This window comes from Hemicordylus capensis, chromosome 2, assembly GCF_027244095.1.
Source record: "Hemicordylus capensis ecotype Gifberg chromosome 2, rHemCap1.1.pri, whole genome shotgun sequence".
NCBI lineage: Eukaryota > Metazoa > Chordata > Lepidosauria > Squamata > Cordylidae > Hemicordylus > Hemicordylus capensis.
The window spans coordinates 101,908,618-101,932,409 of NC_069658.1; the positions used below are offsets into that span (position 1 = coordinate 101,908,618).

Genomic DNA, 23,792 nt, shown 5'->3' on the forward strand with positions numbered 1-23,792 from the left:
AATCAATGCCTGAGAGCTGCTATGGGTTGGATGTGGGCTAACAATATAAAATTGAATTTGGAAAAGACAGGTGTGTTTGGTCAGTAGCACAACTTATCCAGAGTTGGCAGTTCAGTGTCTTCTGGATAAAAAATGCACTTCCCTGTAGGAGCAGGTGCACAGTTTGAGTGTGCTCTTGGAAGATATATTGCTTCTGGATGTCCAGGTAGCTGCCATGGCCAGAAGTTGGCCTTTGCACAATTTTGGCTGCACCCTTTTCTGAAGAAAGCAGATCTGGCCATTGTCACCCATGCCTTATTCATATCCAGGCTTGACAACTGTAACATACTTTACATGAAGCTATGTTTGAAGGGTATTTGAAACTGCAGCAGGTATAGAATGCTGTCACCAGACTGCTTTGGCATGCCTAGTATGTTGTCCCTGTGCAGTTCGACTTGCACTGAGTCACAATTAATTTCCAAGCCTGATTCAAATGAGTGGTCATCACCTTTTAAAGCCCTTACAGTTTGGGGCCAATGTATCTCTATCTGTCTGTCTCATTTCTATTCCATCCCATATACTATTCTCTGCAGTTCACAATCTAGGGATTGCCTCCTGCCATGTGAATTCTCCTTGTGTATATTCGATGGAAGGCCTACTCCATATCCTGGCACTTTAAGAATGTTAATGCATTTGTCAGAATTAATGATACCTGGAGTGCATCTCTCTGTAGATAATCTGAAACACCAGTGGTATTTGTTTATGACAGAACTGGACTTTTATTTGAGCATGAAGCATCTTTAAATAGTTTCATCGCTTTTTTTTTTTTCAGAATCGGATGGAAGAAAGCAAAGCCTTATTTAAAACTATCATCACATACCCTTGGTTTCTAAACTCTTCAATTATCTTATTCTTAAATAAAAAAGATCTGTTAGAAGAAAAGATTATGTATTCTCACTTAATCACCTATTTTCCACAGTTCACAGGTAAACAATATTTCCAGATAGATCTTGTCTCTTAGAAATGGCCATAGGCTGCTAATCTGCTTTGTTCCATTCACTTATGTGATCAGCACTCCAGATGCTAAATATGTTGGCTACCCAGTTCTCTACCCAGGTCAGTTTGTGACATTGCAGGACAGTCTTAAACACTTGCCTCCAAGAGAAATTAAATATTGTCACAATTTCTGCTTAGTAGATGTACACTGCTATCCATACAGAAAATAATAATCTAGTCACCAATAGCATGTTTGAACTATAAGTAAGTGATTCTGTATATGCTGGTGAAAACTAGACATTTCTTTGAAGACAAAGACTGCATCTTAAACATTATCACTTTTGCTACTGAACAGGACCTAAGCAAGACGTCACAGCTGCCCGAGAGTTCATTCTGAAGCTATACCAGGATCAGAGTCCAGACAAAGAGAAAGTAATCTATTCCCATTTTACATGTGCCACTGACACAGAGAACATTAGATTTGTCTTTGCTGCTGTGAAGGACACCATTCTGCAGTTGAATCTAAGGGAGTTCAACCTGGTGTAAACCAAAAGCGACCCATTATTCTATCTATTCACCAAGCAATCTGCATTGTATTTAACAGGAATAGTAGATAGCTCTGTGTTTGTCTGCAGTAATTGCATCTGAGGGTGGAATATTTACTGAACAGAAACTGAACTTCAAGAATTATGTTTACAAGTCCGTTTTTTAAAAAAACTACAGAATACTGTTTTGTGTCTTTCACTTTTAATTTGAGATACATATGTGAGGATTTTTGTTTTATTTAAGAAAAAAAATTGTATAGGCTTTAATATATGCTTTCTGCTTCATTTAACTTGCATTTTTATTGTATTTGATGATCATGTATAAAATCATATATAGCTTTAAACCTGAGATGCCTTAGAAGGTTAGATATTATATTGTAACTTGAATAAGAAATGAGTGCTTGGAATGTGAATGGAAAAAGTAATTATATTTAATACTTTACATGCTTTTTGAAATTAAAATCAAATAAACTGAAATCAAATAAATAATAATAAATGAAATCAAAATCAAAATAAAATAAATAAATTCTCTACAGTAGCTTTCTTTCAAAGTCTTGGCAGATAATGCCTGGTTTGCTTTGAAACACTGATCCCTGTTATGAATCAAACAGTGCAGAAGTCAAATTTATGACACCTAGTTGCACAGGAAGTTGTCTTTCTTGAGACCTACTTTTCAAAATATATAGTAAAGAGTCATTTTAACAGCTTTTTGGCATCTTGATGAGAATGCATGATTGGTTTTAGAAACCTATCCGCCAGCTATGGACAATATACAGGTGAAACTCGGAAAATTAGAATATCGTGCAAAAGTCCATTAATTTCAGTAATGCAAATTAAAAGGTGAAACTGATATATGAGACAGACGCATTACATGCAAAGCGAGATAAGTCAAGCCTTAATTTGTTATAATTGTGATGATCATGGCGTACAGCTCATGAAAACCCCAAATCCACAATCTCAGAAAATTAGAATATTACATGGAACCAAGAAGACAAGCATTGAAGAATAGAACTATATCGGACCTCTGAAAAGTATAAGCATGCATATGTATTCAGTACTTGGTTTGGGCCCCTTTTGCAGCAATTACTGCCTCAATGCGGCGTGGCATGGATGCTATCAGCCTGTGGCACTGATGAGGTATTATGGAAGACCAGGATGCTTCATCAGCGGCCTTCAGCAATTCTGCATTGTTTGGTCTCACGTCTCTCATCCTTCTCTTGGCAATGCCCCATAGATTCTCTATGGGCTCAGGTCAGGCGAGTTTGCTGGCCAATCAAGCACAGTACACTGTATACTTTTCAGAGGTCCGATATTGTTCTATTCTTCAATCCTTGTCTTCTTGGTTCCATGTAATATTCTAATTTTCTGAGATTGTGGATTTGGGGTTTTCATGAGCAGTACGCCATGATCATCACAATTATAACAAATTAAGGCTTGACTTATCTCGCTTTGCATGTAATGCGTCTGTCTCATATATCAGTTTCACCTTTTAATTAGCATTACTGAAATTAATGGACTTTTGCACGATATTCTAATTTTCCGAGTTTCACCTGTACAGCATTCTGCTCTTCCAATGGCATCCTGAAGAGAGAGAAGTTTCTGAGATAGTAGTACAAGGCAACGTTTAGTCTTCTAAACATCACATAGTATGTGGCTAAGAACATCTAGGGCTGTTGCTTTTGCAGGGCCCTCAAATGATAAATCAATATTGTGCTGGCCCTTCCAAAGCTAGATGAGTCTCTCTTGCTGTGCTGCAGAGGTGTCTGTAAGCATGGGCTCCTGAGTGCCTAACCACCCCGCCACCACAAGACACCCCTGCTGCAAAGGCCAAGGATGTCTGGTCAGAACCCAGAACACCTGCAGGTACATACTGCAAACTTGCAAGACTACTCATTCTTAACAGTGTTAGGGCTGCTTGTATGTTTGCAATATTATTATTATTATTTATTATTTTTTACATTTATATCCCGCTCTTCCTCCAAGGAGGCCAGAGCGGTGTACTACATACTTAGGTTTCTCCTCACAACAACCCTGTGAAGTAGGTTAGGCTGAGAGAGAAGTGACTGGCCCAGAGTCACCCAGCTAGTATCATGGCTGAATGGGGATTTGAACTCAGGTTTCCCTGGTCCTAGTCCGGCACTCTTAACCACTATGCCATGCTGGCTCTCACGCTGGCTGCAGTAGTCCCAACATGGAGCATTCCAGTGACGGAATGCTGGACATCATGTTGGCCAGTAAATCTGTTGGTCCTCATCCAGTTAACCTGTCACAGAAGAGCATAGGAAGCTGCCTTGTACTGAGTCAGACCATTGATCCATCTGGCTCCATGTTCTCAACACTGATTGGCAGCAACTCTCCAAGGTTTCAGGTAGGAGTCTTTCCCAGTCCTACCTGGAGGTGCCAGGGATTGAATATGGAATCTTCTGCATCCAAAGCAGATGCTCTATCACTGAGCTATAGCCCCATCCCCAATCACACCCAGGTCCTATAGAAATCAGTAGGACTCATTAAGAATACTTAGCTTTCCCCACTGGTTTCAACACCAGGCACAACTAACTTTTTAAAAAAACAGTAGCTAGTATCTTAAAAGGGATATGCTTGATAAAGACATATAATCATACAATACTGTATTTCTGTATTGTACTGACTATATTTGTACAATATCGATACCTGAGATACATCAAAGCCTGCTCATTTGTTAGTGTGCTGAAGGGAAAGTGTTTGAACAAGGCATAGGAGAGCTTCTAATCCAGTGGTTCCCAACCTGGGCTCTTCCAGATGTTGCTGAACTACAACTCCCATCATCTCCAGCCAACAAATTGTAGCCAGCACAAATTGTACATCCAAGTCGCTCGCTCTGCTAACCTCATCTAAGGGGAGGGGGAATTAGGAGGGTTTGCTGCCAGGCGCCCCTGTGGCAGTACACGATCCTCCAAAAGCAGGCTAGGCTCCCTTAGCCCGCTTTTGGTGGATCATGAGAATCTCCTCAGTATGGACTAAATTCCCACTACTCTACCAAAAGCCCCAGGGGTGTTTTTTTAAAGGCTTTTAATGTAGGCCCTTCCTCCTCAGAGATCTGCATTAGACTTGCAGGTAGATGTATCTTCACTATAATTTTTAGACTGGTTCAACCATGTGGGGGCAATCTTCACACGAAAGCTTAAGCCTCAGCTGCTATGTACCAGTGGTTATGTCATTCCCTGATTTTTAAATATAGTTACCCTTTTATTGATTTTACTTGTTTAGAAAAAACCCATAATTTTCCAATTATAATATGCTCCCCTGTCCTTAATAACAGTCTGTCTACAACAACAACTATGCGTTTCAAAAAATGTTCCCAAACTTTTATAAATAAATAAATAAATAAATAAGCTGTGAATTATAGATGGAGGGGCCTTTTAGGGGGGAAAGGGGGCATTTTTACAAGCAATACTTGCTTCACAGGGCTGCTTCTTTCTTTGTCCCTCGCCCCTTCCCACTGAGCTGAGCCATCTTCTGCTCTGGCTCTTCTCCTGAAACCAATGGGTTCAAATCAGCTCTGAAAGACTGAACCATTATTCCAGGCAATGATCTGCCAGCCTCCTCCTGTCAATGTACTGTGAACTGTAGGATATAGCTGCAAGGGGCTCCTGCTTCCTGCCAAGACAGGTTAGATACAATTTGTACTAACTGCCAGTAACTCTCCTTATCCAGGCAACTCAGGGGCAAAGAAAAGAGGGAGAGAAGTCCAGGTCCGGTGGTCTGTGTGGAAACAATTATTTTCCTCCATTTTCATTTACAAGTTAGCACTGCATACAGTACATGGGGGTGTGTTATAATTGGAACATTACAGGTAATATTTACAAGACAATTTTCAGAGATGTCTGCCATCTAACTAGCATATTTTGTCTAAGTGAACTTTCTCAAAGTTTAAGCATTGCCAGCCAGTTCAATATTTTGCAGCTGGTATGGTGGTGGGTTCTTGTCTATGTTTTGCAGCCTGTATGCTAGAGGATTTAAATCCAGTACCGCTTAAATACCACAGACAAAAGAAAAGGAAGATCCATTTAAGCAGTCTAAGAGCCATTGGATTGTTTATTGTTTATGTTGAGAAGGAGTAATATGGTTGGTTGGCAGCTAAGGCTGGCCATGAGAAAGTGTAAATAAATGCTCAAGTTTGATACAACTGTCAGTTAAATCAATGATCCGGGCAGAATTCACATTCTTGAGTCACACAAGACAAATTATACTTTGGCATTTCTGGTAATCATTAATTTAATTTACATTCAGCACAGCAAAGGATAAAATGTTATGGGGAAGACTGCAATGTATTGTAACTAGCTCAGAGAGTTACCTAATGGAGCAAGCAAGAGTTTATATAAATGCATACAATTACAGTTTGGCATGCCATTTACTTTAGCTTTTACAACAAAGCTACAGGTCAGGTAGCTCAAGCACCACCAACTATTTCAGAAGGCCCAATACCCCTCATCACAATCCTCCAGTTTGGAAAGAATATTCTTGCAGCAGACACTTAATACATGCATTAAACCATCCATAGTCTTCAAATCTGGATTAGGCAATAATACACTTACATAATTTGCATTCCGTTTCCTTTTATATAAGCAACGCTCTCAGATACATATGTATTTATAGGCATTATTGTAAAGCCTGACTTAATCAATGTTAAAAATCTTTATGCAAACCTTTAGAGGCCCTCCTATTTATATTTTTGCAGTTCTGTATGAAAAACTGTTATTGTTTTGAGTTGAAATGCAGAAAGCAAATGTTAATAATAGAAAATAATTTGGAAATCTAAAGTGCTGGACTGTAGATTCTTTTCCCACATTATTATATAAACTGAAGGGATATTCTTGAATGAAATACTGTTTTAAAACATACTGCTTTACAAGATCTTTTCAACTCCATTGATAATCTGAAGTGTTAAGGACCATGCCATTCAAAGCATTATTGCAAAGGCACATCCCTACTGTTATCTTTTCAATAAATTCATGTTTGCATGTATACATCAACCCACCACGAGGAACCAGAACACTTTGCTATTTTTTTTGCATCATATAAAAAGTGAATGCTAAAAATGATATTACAGTACAACAAACTGTTTATTAGTATAAAAAACTAAATAACCTCATGTGATCTATATTGGTAAATAAAAAGGCTTAATTTGAATAAACTGGTCAGCAAAGTCATTTATAATATAAGAGCATTGCTGGTTAAATCAGTTTTTCCCTGAAGAATTTAACTGAATATTAACATGTGATGTGGTAATTATAGCATGTCCCTTTAAATCCATCTGAAAACTGACAAAACTAAAGCTCAGTCTTTGCAGGGGGAAACACCAGCTACCACAAAAATCGTAATCACAAAGTGTTATGTAGATTATATGAAAGAATAAAACGGGGTGTGTGTGTGTGTGTCATTTTGCAACCTAGGTTTAAATAATTGTGCATTGTTTAAAAATAAAAAGTTCAATAAGCCACAATTTGGCAAAAGTTCTCAGCTTGAAAACAGTGTTTATGACATTAAGGCAGCCTTTTGACTCTGCCTGTGTAGAAGGATCATAAGCAATTTATTTAACTAATCAAAATCCTGCCTCTTTCATATTCAAAAGAATTGTCGGGACTGCTTTCTGTCATTTGGAATCCTGAACCAATGGTCATGAAGTTGTGTGACTTTCTCTTACTTCTTCCAGTTTACCGAGAATCCACTGTGGAAAATGAAGAGAAAATATATTAAACTGGTCGACATATCCTTCATTTCATTTCTTATTTAACACATACATATCATTAGATAGTCTGGATGTCAGCCATTGTCTAACAAAGTGTGGGTGCTAGGTGAGAAGTGCCAGTTTAGGTTAAAGCAGCAGTGACACTTGCACGGGGTGTGTGCGCACAATTCTGACAACCTCCCCCTGAAAGCACTCTATGCCATCCAAAAATATGTCCCCGAAGGCTGTGCATACCTCAAAACCTTCAGCAGCATGTCTCATCTAGCACCCACACTTTGTTCGTCTTGATGACAGCCAATATATCTATATATAAGGTGGGATGGTTCACATATGCTGGGAAACCCAACAGTTAGGGTTACTGCCAGACTCACAGCTGAGTCATACTTGTATGGATGTGACATCTGTGAGAATTGCTGTCTCACCTAGCTGGTGCTACCCTCGCTATGGAAATTTTAGTGACAGTGCACAGTTCACTTAGGAGCTTGGCAACAATTTGTGAGGGCAATCATATGATTTAGTGATCTAGAGGTTTCTTCAGAGCATGGGAGCTCGAACTTCTATCCTGAACCTGAGGTCTTTTCACTTCAATGAAAGGTCAGATTACTCAAGCATGGATTTCTCCTGTATCCTGAATGAAAGGGGAAGTCAGTATTCCACTTATAATCAGCATACACACTGGGCTCTGGGTCAAGGACTATGCTTATTCATAGGATCTGAGGCAGCTGCCATATACCAAGTCAGACCATTGGTCCATCTAGCTCAGTATTGTCTACACAGACTGGCAGTGGCTTCTCCAAGGTCTCTCTCAACCCTATCTTGGAGATGCCAGGGAGGGAACTTGGAACCTTCTGCATACAAGCATGCAGATGCTCTTCCCAGAGTGGCCTCATCCCCTAAGGGGAATATCTTACAGTGCTCACATATGGTCTCCCATTCAAATGCAACCATGAATTGGCAAAGGGGCCAATTCATGCTTGCTACCACAAGACCAGCTCTCTGCCCAAGTACATCCTCTCTAGATAAAGTTATCAATGTATATTTTTGCATGAGAGAGATATTTGGTATTCACCTTGGCATCGTTGGGTGTTTTAAAATTAATTATTTTCCCAAATTCTTTGGCATGGAATACAGACTTGACGCGTTCCTACAAAATAAAGGAGTTACGTTATGACAAGAAATCAGATCTCCAAAGGAAACCAATATGTAAGACTGTTATTCTTTCACCTCCTTAGCATAGAGTTAATAGTTATATGATGAAAAGTCTTTTAAATAATTTTTAAAAATATTTTATTTCAAGAACAAGTCAGCATTTGCAGAGAGGAATTCAATGTGAAAATGGCCGTTGGGTTCTCAGCTCACAATATTATGCATTTTAATGCAGTTACAAATATTTTCATTGAATGAGCAAGGACTTCATGATGATCCTTGTACAGAGACTACTTGATGTTCCTGCTGATACTTTTTTGTTATTTGTAAAAGGGCCTTTCTCCTATAATTACAACAGTGCTCTTGCAACACTATTTTCAGATCCAGTGCCTCAGAAATATTAAGCTATATTCAGATATTATGTTGTATGTGTGTACAAATGTCTGTATACATACAAGCTTTTGTGTGCATGACTGCACATACATTCATCTTAAAATGACTTCCTAAGGCTAGGCTCACAGCACAGCATGGGCACAGGGGAGGAAGAAGTGATTTTTGCTCCTCTCCCCTCTGCACAATTTTCACATTTAGGAATATGTCTGTGAGTGTCGCACAGCCCTCACAAAATTATTCCTGGGCACAAAGGAGCTTTTGTGAGGAGGGAGAGAAGTGAAAATCGCTTCCCTCTCCGTGCACCACAAGCCACGTCTTGCCCACAATGAGACCAGTGGCTCCTGGCAAGGACAGAACTCTTGCTACACCCTACACCCTCAGAAGGCAGCACAGAATATCAGCCAGTATGAAAAGGGCTAAAGTGTCTCACTCATTGACTGATGGCTGACTTTATTTCCTCATAGGCACGTTGTTTCCTCCTCAGGTCACTGCTTTTTAGGGCACTGTCTACTTTCCCCCACCTTACAGCAACTTCATTCTGGTCAGGTTGCCTAGCTTTCCTCTCTTCCTCCCCCAGAGCTGCTCCTGGTCTTCAATATTCTGAAGCTTTTTAGGGAGCCCCCACCACCACCCACCAGGTTCATTCTTGTCTAAACTCCCTGTGTTTTCTGTCCTCTTCCTCAAGCCACCAACCCTTTCTTAATCCATGGACTACCATAGATCCTTTCTTCAGTTTCCTTGCCACAAGACTTCCTGTCTCTTCCCCATTTCCCAGGTTCTCTTTCCAATTCTTAGGTATTCCTTGTGCAAAGTCTGAATCCCAGCCAAACTCACAACTTTCCCCTTTCATCACAAAAGCTGGACTGCAAACTGCTTTATTCCGTGAGCTTTTGAACATTCCAAACCAGCACATCTGCTTAGGCAATTACTGTCAGAGCTTTTACCGCAAATGCAATACAATAAAGATGGCTGCCATTTACAACTAGCGGGGAGAGAAAAAAGGGTTGTACCTCAGGACACTCCTGCAGTGAAGGCAAAACCTACCCACCCCTCCTTAACAGGTGTCTTGCAGGAGGGAGGGAGGGCACTTTCTCGGTGGGGTGCACAGAGATGCATTGCATCTTTTCAGTTTACAAGATCTTCCCCACTCGACCCAACCACCACACTTGTCATAACACCGGTTTTACCAGTAAGAAAGAAAAGCCAGCAACATACATATAAATTACAATTAAAGCAGTAAAGTACATTTTACATTAGTCCAAAACATTAAGCATTAAATACATATGATGGGTTTGGGAATGCTATTTAAATAACAGAAAAAAATGAATTACAGTTGTAATTCAGAAAGGACAACCTGAGCAATACGCCTGAATGCTCTAGAATGCTTTCTCTAGAAGAAAAAGATAATTGCAGAGCACTTTTCATCAGAAATATTTGTTATATATTTACCATATGCAAGCCAGTTCTCCATCACACATTAATGTTTCCAGTTCTGTCATGATGGGGTAATAGGGAATTGGGAAATGCTTGAAAGGAAAGGAAGGGACTAGCAAGACTTCTGGTCCCTTCTCCTCCCTTCCCACATCATACCCTGTACTGCTCCATTGTCAGAAAGCTTAAACTAATTTGTGCTGTCTTTTAAAAAACACAAGGATTGGAAAAGACAGTGTTCACTTATCTTCTGTGACACAGAGCATAGATGGCAGGGGGTTAAGAAAGAAAGAGGGGCAGAAGCAAGGGCAATGGGGCAAGGGATGAAACCCTCTTCCTAACCAAAACACTCCACAGGCACTAACCAACTTTTTTGTTTGTAAGTAGTACCCTAATAAAGAGTTCCAAAATGATGCTCACACGGAGCATTCCATTAACCTGGTAAATCTGGCTTGTTGCATAATGCTATGACAAGCCAGCAGCTGAAGGAAAAGTTTTTTTTTTTGCTTAAAACTTTCTGGGGGGAAATGTCTTTGATTTTTAAAATATTACATTTTGAAATACTACTGTTTGAACCTACTGAACATTCTAACATCATGCTTTATTTATGTTATGCACTTATCATCATACCTTTGCTTCAATGCGCAACCTCCGACCTTCAACAATGAATGGTTCTTTGGTAAATTCATCATATGAGTACTGCCATTCACACGTTAGCTGTCCAAAAGTACCTCTTGTCACAAACAATATGCCACTACATAAGAATGCAAAAGAAACCATTAAAATAACACAGAGATAATAATAATGTAACTACCATACTAACTTCTGAAAAAGATTAAAGTAGTCACTATTCACCACCCAGTTTGAAATTCTCTCAAGCCTTCAAGAGATTGCCCAAGAAGGAGCTCTACTGAATGCAACAGTATTTGAATTTGTTTTAATTGGCTGAAGCAGGCAGCTTATAACTCTCTACTGAATTTAAAAATCAACATATAATGAAGAACAGTTTGCATATCAAAGGAGAATTCTGCATTATTTTTCTATAAGAAAACAACTTGGAAGCAACAACTGTATAGTTGAGGTGAGTTTATTTTTTATTTTATTTTATTTTGCAAAGTTCTCATATTTTGGCTCTAACATGCACTACAATGAAGCAATGACAAGATTCAAAAAATTTGGTATGGTTTCTTAAGTGGGCTTTGTGAAAAGCTTTGTAGATTTCCCAGTCTCACTAGCATTTCACTTGTAGAATATTTTGCAACAACAGTTTTATAAAGCAGTTGCTGATGAAATGCAGGGAAACACAGCAGGGACACAACTGGTAATTGTGCACAACACAACCCTCGGCAACATGCTCTTTCTTCCAGAGTGCTTCTGGAGCATGGGCAGAGCAAGGACATTTGTCCCCCTTGGGCAACCGTGCATGTGTAAAGCAATTGAAGCAGTTGCTTGTGAGCTCCAGATGCATCCCTGCAGACCCTCACGACCCATGAGCTTCATTAATCAGGATGTCAGCCAGTATGATTAACTGGAATCCAGAGAGCTACTTGAAGCATGTTCAATGACTTAGTCAGGTCCAATGGAATCCCCATGCCGTATCGCAAGCTGCTTTTTGATACTTTTCTTCGTTTCAGAAGATCTTTGCCAAATCCAAAACTCCCTCAGGCATGCAGAACTAGTCATGTGGCTTGAATGTTTTCATAACTTGAATTAATCATAAGTAAGTCACAAAATTTTAATGCACACACTCCAGGTCTGTGTATGTTCTAATGTGAAAGCAGGCCTTCCGCTGACAAAAACGTTTTCATCCACTTCAAGGAAGAGGGGCAGAAAGATTTGCACATATCTTTGTAGTCATGGAACTGACCCCTCAACTGAAGTAAATGATAAAAGTTTTTACTGGTGTGGAATCTTGGTGTGCACATTAGATTCCTACGCTCACAAGCAATTACTGGATCAGGACAAACATACTATTAGCTTTAGGAAATTTTTTTGTTAGAATAGTTGCTCTTAGAATAGTGAGAGCTAGAGCCAAATAAAATGGAAGAGAGTTAGTTCTATGCTATTCCATTTACTAATTCCAGATTTCCACGCTAAAAATCTTAATGCATTATCTGTACAATCTGTACGATCCACACCACACATTCAGGTCATCTGAGGAGGTCCGTCTTCAGTTACCACTGGTACGTCTGGTGGCTACTCAGAGGCGCGCCTTCTCTGTAGCTGCTCCTGGGCTGTGTGGAATGCACTCCCAGCATGAATCTGTAATCTGAGGCCTCCAGGAGAGCCCTTAAGACCTATCTGTTTGGCCTGGCCTTCCAGTGTTTTACAACTGTTTTTTAAACCATAAAGGTTTGGCCTGGTTTTCCAGGGTTTTCCAAATTGTTTTAATAATGGTTTTATGTTGTTTTTACAGTTTTTGATTTTAACAGTTAATTTATTTTAGTTTTGTTTTAATGTAAACTGCCCTGAACCATTTTTGGAAGGGTGGTATAGAAATCCAATCCAATCAATCAATCCCATGATCTTAACTACACGCAGAGACACTCTAACCCCCAGACCTTGGGGCCCTGGTCTGTGGCCTCCAAGGTCCGGGAGCCCTCCAAATGGCCCTGGGGGTCTCCTGCAACCACCCCGTCATGCCCAACTTCAGGGTTGTTTTTTTAACTTCAGCTGCCATGCAGCTGAGGGGTGGCTGCCAGGGTGGTGGTGAGCCTAGCTGTCCTTCTCCCCACCCCCAGCAGCGGCCAGAGCAACGCTGGGCCTGTCTGTTCAGCCCAGGATCTCTGGCTAACTGCGAGGGACGCCTGCATAGCTGAGAGAAATCGTGCAAGCCCATGATGTCAGAGCAACAGAGGTTTGGCATGGAGTAGGTTTTGGGGGGGCTCGCACTGGAGGGGGCTCATGGAGGGGTGGTCTGGGTGCCCAAATTACCTAGGTGTGCCCCGGACTACATGGAAGCTGCCAAGCGTTGAATACACTTAAGAAAGATTTCTTCCTAAAACTTTGTTTACTGTTTTTAAGATACAGCCTTCAGAATTTATATCTTAAAGGAAGGCTGTGCTTCTTTGTATTTAGCATTCACTGTGAAACGTAAAATCAGTCTACCTGAATAAAGAGTGGCTGACATACTACACAAGCTTCCATTTGTGTTTTTAACAAAATATGCACAGAGTTGAGCAAGAGTGGTCTTGCACAAAACACAAAAATTGCCCAGATGCAGTTTGTGCAGTGGGTGGCCATTATTTCCAATGACCATTCATCGTGTAATTGTGTTTGTGCAATTTTTGTGATTTGTGAAAGAGCACTTTTGCACAATTGCACACGTTTTGTTAAAACAGATTCGGAACATTGCACAGTATGTCATTCAGTGTTCTTTAATTCAACCAGTAATGGGGTGGGGGGAAGTGCGGCATGCAGCTTTTAAGAAATTAACAGGCAAAAGGAAACCTTACCTCTTTGTTACCATTAGCAAATCTGTATTATTAACCATTGCATGTGTAAAATATTTCAGTTTTGCAAATCTTCCATTTTCAATATTCTAAAAGAAAAAGACAGTTGTATAGAATTCCCTAGAGTGTAGAAATTTATTTATGAGGAAAAAAATAATTGGAGCCTATTACACAATGTTTTTGAAAACAAACAACAAACACAACCACCTTGTATGCATCTCATAGTTTTAAGCCATTTTGTATCTGCAATTAGGAAGCAGTTATTTCTTTCAATTAGCTTTGTATTGTGTCAGTTTGGAATTGATAAGATTAAAAAGCAAAACAACAGCCTTGCTGGATCAGGTTCAAGGCCTATCTAGTCCATAATCCTATTTCACACAGTGGCCTACACGATGCCTCTGAGAAGCCTACAGGCAAGAGTGAGGTCATGCCATCTCTCCTGCTGTTGCTCCCCTGCAACTACAGCCCCAGATGCTGTAGCCTTGCCTCATAAGGAAGGTGCTCCAGGCCCTTGAACATCTTGGTTGCCCTCTTCTGCACCTTTTCCAGTTCTAAAAGATCCTTCTTAAGATACAGTGACCAAATGTGCAGTGCTCCAAATGTGGTGGCACCATAGATTTGTATAACGGCGTTATATTAGTGTTTTTATTTTCAATTTCCTTCCTAACAATCCCCAGCATGGAATTTGCCTTTTTCAACAAACTGTCCACCACAACCCCAAGTTTCTCTCCTGGTCAGTCACTGACAGCTCAGAGCCCATCAGTATATATGTGAAGATGGATGGGTTTTTTGCCCCCAATATGCACCCCTTTACACTTGGTTACATTGAACCGCTTTTGCTATTTTGTCTCCCACTCGCCCAGTATGGAGAGATCCCAGTACAGATCACTGGGAAACCCCACTTCTTACCTTCCTCCATTGGGAAAACTGTCCATTTATTCCTACCCTCTGTTTCCTGTCCTTCTACCAGTTACTAATCCACAACTGAACCTGTCCCCTTATCCCATGACCGCTAAGTTTACTCAAGAACCTTTGGTGGGGAACTTTGTCAAAAGATTTTTGGGAGTTCAAGTATACTATGTCAACCAGATCACCTTTATCCACATGTCTGCTGACACTCTCAAAGAACTCCAAAAGGTTACTGAAGAAAGACTTGCTCTGACAGATGCCATAATAGTTCTCCTTCAGCAAGGCCTGTTCTTCTATATGCTTTTGTCCTTAAGTATGTTTTCTATCAATTTACCCAGCACAGAAGATAGGCTAACTGGCCTGTAGTTTCCTGGGTCCATTTATTATCTGAGATCCAACTGTTATCTCAGACATTAGGAAAACCTAGCAACTTCTCCCATAATTTTAAGTGACAGAAAATAGTAAGCAATTTCAAACCAATGTGGTTATTTTCAGTTCAGGTTTTCCAGATTTGGTGCAGATATTCTTAATTCTTACAGATTCTGATATTTTAAACAAGGATTAACAACAAAGGAACTCAATATTGATGCTATGAAGATGTTTTAGACTTCTACCAGCAGCTAACAGGATCCTGCAAGAGGACTCCAATATTCAAGTAATGGGATAACATAGCCTTTCCTTTGTACTGGGATTCAGCTCTGATTACTATTAATGCAATTCTTAGTATCTACACACTCCTGTTCCAGACACCTAATCTGCCTAAGGAAAATTGTCAGGAAGGGTTGGGAAATGGGGCTGCTGACAGCCTCTTGCAGTACATCCATAAAGATGTTGGCTGACATTCAGACTAATGGAGCACAGGTGCTATGGGGAAAATACAGATGCTTCTCAAGAGTTTAATTCACTCAGCTCCACTGCTCATGCAGCTGGGGGTGTGGCAGGGCAAATTTTGACAACCTCTGCTTCTCTCAGAAGTGCGCTGTGCCACCCAATATATTTCCCTGAGGGTTGCACATATTTTGGGGTGGCACAAAGTGCATCCAGGGAAAGGAGAGGTAATTGAAATTCACTCCCACCTTCACGCAAGCACCAGTGCAGTGTTAATCTGAAACTCTCCACTAACACTGGTATTGAGTGCTTTGTTAGTCTAGGTGTCAGCCACTGAAGTGTAACCCTAATTGCTAATGAGCAAATATTATGTGGGCTCAGACATTATTACTAATTTCTGTGGCAAGCAGCATGGTCTCGCTTCATGTGCCATGGATGTCATTTTAATTGCTGGATCAAAAGCCTTCAACTTGTGCAGAAGTATCATATGATCAAGTTACCCCTCTCACAGTCAACGTTAGATTAATTTCCATATGATATTAGGCAATATGTCTTGGTTTAATTGGCTTTACTATAGGACCGAGAGTTTATCCAGGTTTATGTTGTAGGATGGGGATAAATTCAGAACATTGCCGATAACGAAGATTGTGAAGATTATGGTTAACATAGTTAAGATGGGATGTAAAGATGTTAATTTTTACATTAATGTTTTGTCCCACTCTACTTATTCTTTCTTAACTATGGGCCTATTAAGATATATTTGATAGGGATGTGTGAATTAATTTGAATTAGAATAGATTCAACCTGAATCTGGTCGATTCAGGTGATTCGAGCTCAAAACGAATCTGCTGACACTCCTGACCAAATTCAAACTTGAATCAAATTTTGCCAGATTCGATTTGAATCAATTCAAAATTCAGGTTCCTCTTATTAATTCCCCCAGATTCCCAGCTTTCATTTTAAAAAGAAAGCTAAGCTCTAGCCCTTGTAAAAGTGGAGTTACGAGCAAAATGTGCAGCCACTATTTTCACATATTTGGATTCTTGTATAACTTTCTCTCAATGAATCCTTATGAGGATTCATTGCACACCTTCATTTCTTCTATTCATTTTGACTGTCCTTTGACAGTGCCGAGTGACTGTCAGCTGTCATGTGCCAACTACAGGTACTACTTAGTTCTAGGAATTTTTTCAAGTGTTTAGACTCTTTGGTGTCTAGACACTCTGGTGTGTAATGAATCCTCATAGAGATTCATTACGAGGAAAGGTTATTAAACTCCTTAGAAATTCCTAAAATATAAACTGAGTACCCCAGTGGCTTGCGAGTTGGGGGACAGTTGGCACATGGGATGCCACTAATTCCTCACCCCTACTTGCAAAGCAATGGGGTCAAAATTAACAGAAGCAATGAAGGTGTGTAATGAAGACACCAAAGAATCTGGACACTTCACAGATTCCTAAAAAATAAACTGAGTACCCCAGTGTTTGTGTGTGGGATGGGGCAGTCTAGTTGGCACTTGGCATTGTCCAGTGACAGTCAAAATGAACAGAAGAAATGAATCCTCATAGGGATTTATTATGAGGAAAAGTTATTATACACCAAAGAATCCAATCACTTGAAAAAACAGTGACCACACTTTTTGCTCCATAAGTCAACTTCTACAAGGGCTAGAGCTTAGCTTTAAACAAAACAAAACAAAACAAAACAAAACAAAACAAAACAAAACAAAACAAAAACCTGGGGATCCTGGTTAAGGTTAGGGATAGGGATAGGGCAACTTAGAATCCCCATTATTTTCTATGGCGGAAATATACAAAATCATAAAAACTAAAATAAAATCATTCAAAATCAACCAAGTGCCCCACTTCTTTCAAATGTGGGTGGTAGGTAGTACCTATGGGGACCTACCCACCATGTAAATTTGGTGCCCCTGGGAACTTTAGAAGTGGGCTGAATCAATCCAAATCAAATAGAATCCAACTTGAATTGAATCTGATCAGATTCAAGTTTGCAGATTTGAGTTTGAATCAAATCTGGGTGATTCAATTTGACCTTGAATTGAATCACCAAAAAATCGATCTGTGCACATCCCTAATATTTGAGACTGAACTCTAAAAATGGCATGAATCTGAGAGTCTACTCAGACAATATTTTAAAGGAAGATTTCTGCAGAAATATTGCTCAAGTGCTCTGCTCATGTGACCCATGTAATCTGACAGTAGCAAACTCATCTAAGTTCATCCTGTAAAACCACAAGATGCATGTAAAAATAGCAAGATGTCATTTTCCCAGTACATGTATAGGAGCAGGCAATCCTGTGCAAGTTCTATGCTCTTGAGGATGGATAGCATGCACGAGCAGTGGGCTGTTCTTTCTTTTAGCACAAGTTGTTCCCAGTCTTTCCCTGGAACCATCTTTCAGGTTCTAGTGCAACCCTTTCCTTCACTCCAGGGAGCAAAAAATGAATTGAGTTGTACAAAATTTATTTGAAGCTGCCCTGCCATCTCCCATATCTTCCCAGGAAGAACAGAGCTCTTAAACTGGGTGGTCAGGGAGAAATCATATTCAAATAGGGGGCAGCTCAGTTCATGTATTATTTTATTGGTTCCCAACCTAGGCCCCCCCAGATGTTGCTGAACTATAACTCCCATCATCCCCATACACAACAAATTGTAGCCGAATATGCTTGGAGTTGTAGTTCAGCAACATCTGGAGGTCCCCATATTGGGAACCATTGTATTACTTTATCCATGCACTAAGAGGAGAAATGCTAGGAAGTCAGTCATCCCCCTCCTCCCCGAATGTGCTGCTTTCCTATATTTTAAATGTTAAATCTATAACACCGGACTTTTACAATTTTGGAAGTACTTGATATTTTCAGGTTGCCTGAAATTACTAAAAGGCGAGGGGCATTTCTAATTCAACCTGAATTTTTGCAGAAATCCTTTCTTGAAAACTAACACTGTGGGCATGCAGCCAAAGGATGAACTCCCACAGTGGCTCTGGTCCTGCTTCTGATGTACAGGTGCTCATGCAAGGGGGTGATCATCACTGTTCTCCCCTTCTCCTGGAAGAGCCGTGTGCAACACTCAATTACTCCCCTAAGAGCTGTGCAGCTCTCATGAACTTAATTGTGCATTGCAGAGAGATTTTCAGGGAAAGGGGAGACTGGCAGAAATCACTGCATGCAGCTTCAGAAATGGGAGTGGAACTGCTGCAGGCCTTCATTCTGGATGTGGACATGGTGTTCAGCTGAATTCGTCTTCAGCCGACCATGTGCATGCTTGATCCTTGCCCTTCATGGCATATTAAATCTAGTAGGGAGAGAATCTTTGGCTGTGTCCAGCAGTAGGGATGTGCACGAACCGGTCCGGAGGCCATGTTGGAGGCCTCCGAACCGGTTTGGAGCCAGACCGGTCCGGCGGTCCGGCACCGAGGGGCGGTCTACCTTTAAGGGTGGGGGTGGGTGGGTAGAACTTACCCCTCCCGCCGCTCTTCCCCCTCCAGCGCTGCAGTTTAAAGCAAAGTTTTGGGGGTGGCAGCGTTCCTCGCTGCCGCCCCTGCCCCCCTCATTGCCAGGAAGTGTCCATGCCATGCACACATGCGTGCTGCTCTTACAGAGACTTCCTGGCAACGACGGGGGCAGGGGCGGCAGCGAGGAATGCTGCCACCCCAAAAACTTCGCTTTAAACAGCAGCGCCGGAGGGGGAAGAGCAGCGGGAGGGGTAAGTTCTACCCCCGCGCCCTTAAAAGTAGACCCTCCCTCGGTGCCGGTCCGGATCCATGCACATCCCTATCCAGCAGGTTCTAAATGCCTCATTGAGGGAGTGGTTCCAGCTTCACTGAAGGAAGCTATTTTCCAATCACTCCTAAAGAAACCTAGTCCGGAACTAGAGGATGTTAACAACTTTAGGCCTGTGGCTAATCTCTTTCCTGGGCAAATGCTGACCATGTACTGGCTGACCAGCTCCAGACACTCTTGGTGGAAATGGATTATCTAGATCCATTTCAGTCAGGCTTCAGGCCTGATTTTTGAACAGAAACTGCTTTGGTCACCCTGCCAGACCTGTGTGGGTGGAGTGCAACCCTGTTAATTCTCATGGACCTCTCAGTGGCTTTGATACCACTCACCATGGTATCCTCTGGGATAGGCTGGTTGAGTGTGGGAGGTATTGCTTGGTGGTGACTCCACACTGACCTGGATGCCTATTTTCAAAAGGTGGTGTTGAGGGATTACTGCACAACCCCATGGCAGTTGTGCTTTGAGGTTCCTTACCATCTAGGTAAGATCACAGTTGTGCTTTGGGGTTCCACATCTATGTTCTTTCCCCTATGCAGTTTAATATCTACATGAAACTTCTGGAAGAGGTCATCTGGAGGTTTATCTGGAGGTGTCATCAGTTTGCAGATGACACTCAGTTGTAGCTCTCTTTTTCATTAGATGCAGGTGAGGCAGTTACTGTCCTGAATCAGTGCTTGAATGCAGTAAGGGACTGGATGAGAGTGAACATGTTGACTCAATCTAGACAAGACAGCAGTTGGCTGGTGGTTCATCTGTCCAGATGAATGATGTTCAGCCTGTTCTAGATGGGCTGCACTCCCCTTAAAGGACCAGGTTCACAGTCTGGGTGTGTTCATTGACCCAGCACTGTCAGCGGCTCAAGTGGCTTTGAGCTCCTTTTATCAGTTTTGGCCCATATGCTAACTGTGACCTTACCTGCATGGAGTTAGCTTGGTCAGTAACCCATGCTCTGGTAATCTCTCACTTAGATTACTGCAATACATTGTACATGGGACTGCCTTTGAAAACTGTCTGGAAACTGAAGTTGGTCCAACACTGGGCCACAAGATTATAGACTGGGGCTGGGCATTTTGATCATATCACACCAGTGCTTCATCAACTGTACTGGCTCTCAATCTGTTTCCGTGCCTAATTCAAAGTGCTGGTTTTAACCTTTAAAAATCTAAACATCTTGGGACCAGGTTATCTGAGGAAGCGCCTAGTCCCATATGTCCCAACTCGGACATTGAGATCTTTGGAGGCCTTGCTCCGAGTGCCCATGCTGAATGAGGTAATGAGGTGAGATGGGTGGCTACTAGGGAGATGGCTTTTTCTGTAGTGGCACCCCATCTATGGAATAGCCTCTCCAGTGAGGATTGCCTGGCATCATAACTTTGTTATTTTAGAGACCAGGAGATCTTTCCCTTTACTCAGGCTTTTAAAATGTGATTTTTATAAGTTTTAAAATGTTTTGTATTGCATTTTCTATTGTATTTTCTATTGTTTGTTTTGTGTTATGTGTTTTAACTGGAATTTTGTATTGTTGTGAACCACCCAGAGAATAATTTGTTATGAGGCATCTAACAAATAAAGATTAATTATTAGTATTCTCCTTTGACTACATGCTGACAGTGTCAGTTAGATGTCAGTCACTTTTTCTAAGTTCTTGTAACCATTTTGAGGAGCTGAACTATACCTTTGGACATTTGGGGCATGCAATACGGGCAGTTGGGCACACAGCTGATGAGACAGAATCAATGTTGGCTCTTGCATAATATCTACTAAAAGGCCTCAAACACAAAGGCCAGAATTTTGGTTATCAATGAAAAAAATTCTCTCTTTATTTAGCAGGGGGAGAGTAACTGGCCCTATCCACCCCCAGCACAGTACCTCCAGTGACACAGTACCACAACCACCACCGCCCACGTGATGGGGTGTCACTTCACATATCACAACCTAACCATGGTGATATGCTCACATCAAATATAAAATTGACATTTTAAGGGGAAAATATAGATACATTTTAATAAATGTTCTTAAACTCAAAAGAGAATTTTTTTATTTAATTTAGATTTTGAATTTAAAAGGAAATAATATAGGATAATATTTTAAATTCTTTTAAACCACTGTAGGAATCATTTGGTGAATATGTTATAAAAACAAATACATTACTTTATGAGATGGAATAAGAATTTTTTGTACAGTCGATAAGGTGAATTTCAACTAGACTACATTAAAAAGTGTCCTGTGGAATTTAACTTTTAATAATACTTAGGATTTACATAATGAATTTTGCATTTCTGAAATGCTTCACACAAAAAACGCAGTAATCTTTACAGCCCCCTAAGGTATTTTCCCCATATTGCATGTGAGGGACAGGGGCTGAGAGATGATGGCTCTCCACCTGTTTTTGGACTACAGCTCCCAGAATCTCCAGTCACAATTTATTGTGGCTGGGCAAGATGCGAGTTGTAGTTCAACAACAGCTGGAGGGACAAGTTTGCCCACCCCTGGTGTAACTGGACCTATGTCTTCACTGCAGTTGGTGAAGACCTTAGACTACCTTGGACTGCTATATTATCTTCAACAGCCCTTGCTCCTTAATCCTCTGGATGATAAAATCTCTAGGAAGAGTCTGAATTCCTTCTGTTTAGATGTTGGCTTGTAGTGGTATGAATCATTAAGGCAGATACCAAACCATCTTCTCAGAAAGTCTGGCAGAAATTGCATAAATAAATACATTGAATTAAATTTGAGAAACCTGTTCTCAGAATTGCAAGTATCGCTATAGACTCCTATCTCCTTGACCTTAAAAATCCTGAAGGCTATGTAGTCATCTACATTGCTAAAGAAGAAAATGGCTGCTCACCAGCTAGCTATTATTAGGAAATTCTAATTCTTGACCTTCTAATTCTAAATTGTGAAATTTTCCTTCTTGACCTTCAAAGAGAATTAGGACACCAATCTTATTATTTTTATGATAAATAAGTCAAAGTGGCATAAAACAAGGAATTCTTTGTGGTTCCCTTTCTCTTTGTACGTTTTTATGCAAGGTTTAGACAAATTAACGGAGACAAGGCTAATCAATGGCTACTAATTCTGATGACTATTGGCTACCTCCATATTCAGTGGTCGGATGCATTATTGGAAAGAAAAAACCAAACTATTTCTCCTTCAGCTTGTTCTGCTTGATAGCACGTAGCAGTAAATAATCTCTAGATAATTATGCCTAAGTGGTGGTGGCGGCGGTAGCAGGGGAACAGGCATTCCATCTTTAGTGCAGCTTCCTTCTCTAGTAGACTGTGCAGCTTTCTTCTCTAGTAGACTGTCTCTCTGACCTTAGCTAGCCTTGCTACAGAGATAAAACCCTTATTTCTGTTCCCCAAAGACTGCTGTTTCCTAAGTCTTAATGTCCCATTTACTGAAAAGGATAAGCATTTCTTTGCATTAGCAAAAAAAAACAAAAACAAACAAAAAAAAAAAACCAAAAAAAACCAAAAAACCCTATAGGCTGACCTATCCAGGCCAATTTTTGTCTTTCAACTATTAGGGAAATCATCTACAGTAGGGCCAGAAAGCCTTCTGGACTTACCATTTATGATCATGTCTCTCATCAGAGGAAGAAGACTAAAAATAATATAATGCCTTTTTTCATGGTCAGGAAGAATCCAATTTTTAAGGATAATCAGTCCTAAAAGAGGTGGCTATCTATCCATCTGGACAAGCAATGCACTTTGAAAATTTTTTAAAGGAACTTTCCCCATTTCTCCACAAAATATCAAGTACCCCTGAAACTAAAGAGGAAAAGCAGACTGTGGGCAAGTTGATACTGTGTTTGACTGAACCTCGTATTCCTATGACATGAGCTGCTTGGATAGAAGAAAGTTTACCCAAGCAGTCCATGTTATCTGGGAAACTTCCTGATGCAGCTGCTGCAGACCCGGGTAGCTCAGATTCACTATCCAGGCAAAAAGTGAGGTAGGAGGAAAAAGGAGTTTGTCCTACCTCATTTTCTGGCCGACTGCAGCATCATGGCTCTGAAATGGCTGTGGGGGGAGAGAGCAAATATGGCTTCCTGGAAGGAAGCTCCCGATTAACCTCTCGGGAGTTTTCAATCCCGTCGGGTCTAAATATCTTCATTATTAATATGAAGATCGGAATGCATGCAGAGCTTGGCCTCCCCCCTTCAACAGGAGGGGAGTCTGGCAAGATTCCAGGCTTGAGAAAGTCTGGAGGACTCTGGATGACCCCCCTGGGAGAGACCTTTCTGCTTCAAGCATCAGGTTGAACAGGAGAGGTTTCCACCAGCCTCGTTAAGGAAGACCTTGCTACATATATTCCTATCTACAGCTTTCCTAATTAAATCTCTGAGATGTCTACGGCTGTGAGTTTGGCAGTTCTATGGCTTCTTATTGATAGCTCTTGCTTATTTTCGCTATTTTGTATTTTGCTCAGCATTCCAACACTAGCAGCTTTCAGTTCCGCCTCAGGGAATTTTTTTAAAATGTCTGATACTCCAGCAATTACTTGTTTCTTAGTTTAATCTTGAACTCTAAACTATTTATAGCCTTCATCGTTGGGGAATATCATGGTTTCTTTTTCCT

The 23,792-nt window shown here is 40.8% G+C and overlaps 2 protein-coding genes across 4 annotated transcripts in view; one reads left to right on the forward strand and one right to left on the reverse strand.

Moving 5' to 3' along the window:
• Positions 1-2,051, forward strand: part of LOC128347645 (guanine nucleotide-binding protein subunit alpha-14) — a 67,004-nt gene extending 64,953 nt beyond the window's left edge. For both annotated transcript variants that reach the window (XM_053302576.1, XM_053302577.1), the window contains exons 6-7: positions 812-965; positions 1,331-2,051. In XM_053302576.1, the coding sequence (XP_053158551.1) occupies positions 812-965; positions 1,331-1,521 (345 nt within the window). In that variant the 3' untranslated portion in view covers positions 1,522-2,051. The remainder of the gene's footprint in view (positions 1-811; positions 966-1,330) is intronic.
• Positions 2,052-5,576: 3,525 nt separating this feature from the next.
• Positions 5,577-23,792, reverse strand: part of VPS13A (vacuolar protein sorting 13 homolog A) — a 354,074-nt gene continuing 335,858 nt past the window's right edge. For both annotated transcript variants that reach the window (XM_053292130.1, XM_053292129.1), the window contains exons 69-72: positions 13,674-13,759; positions 10,849-10,972; positions 8,318-8,392; positions 5,577-7,227 (exon numbers count right to left, since the gene is read on the reverse strand). In XM_053292130.1, the coding sequence (XP_053148105.1) occupies positions 7,177-7,227; positions 8,318-8,392; positions 10,849-10,972; positions 13,674-13,759 (336 nt within the window). In that variant the 3' untranslated portion in view covers positions 5,577-7,176. The remainder of the gene's footprint in view (positions 7,228-8,317; positions 8,393-10,848; positions 10,973-13,673; positions 13,760-23,792) is intronic.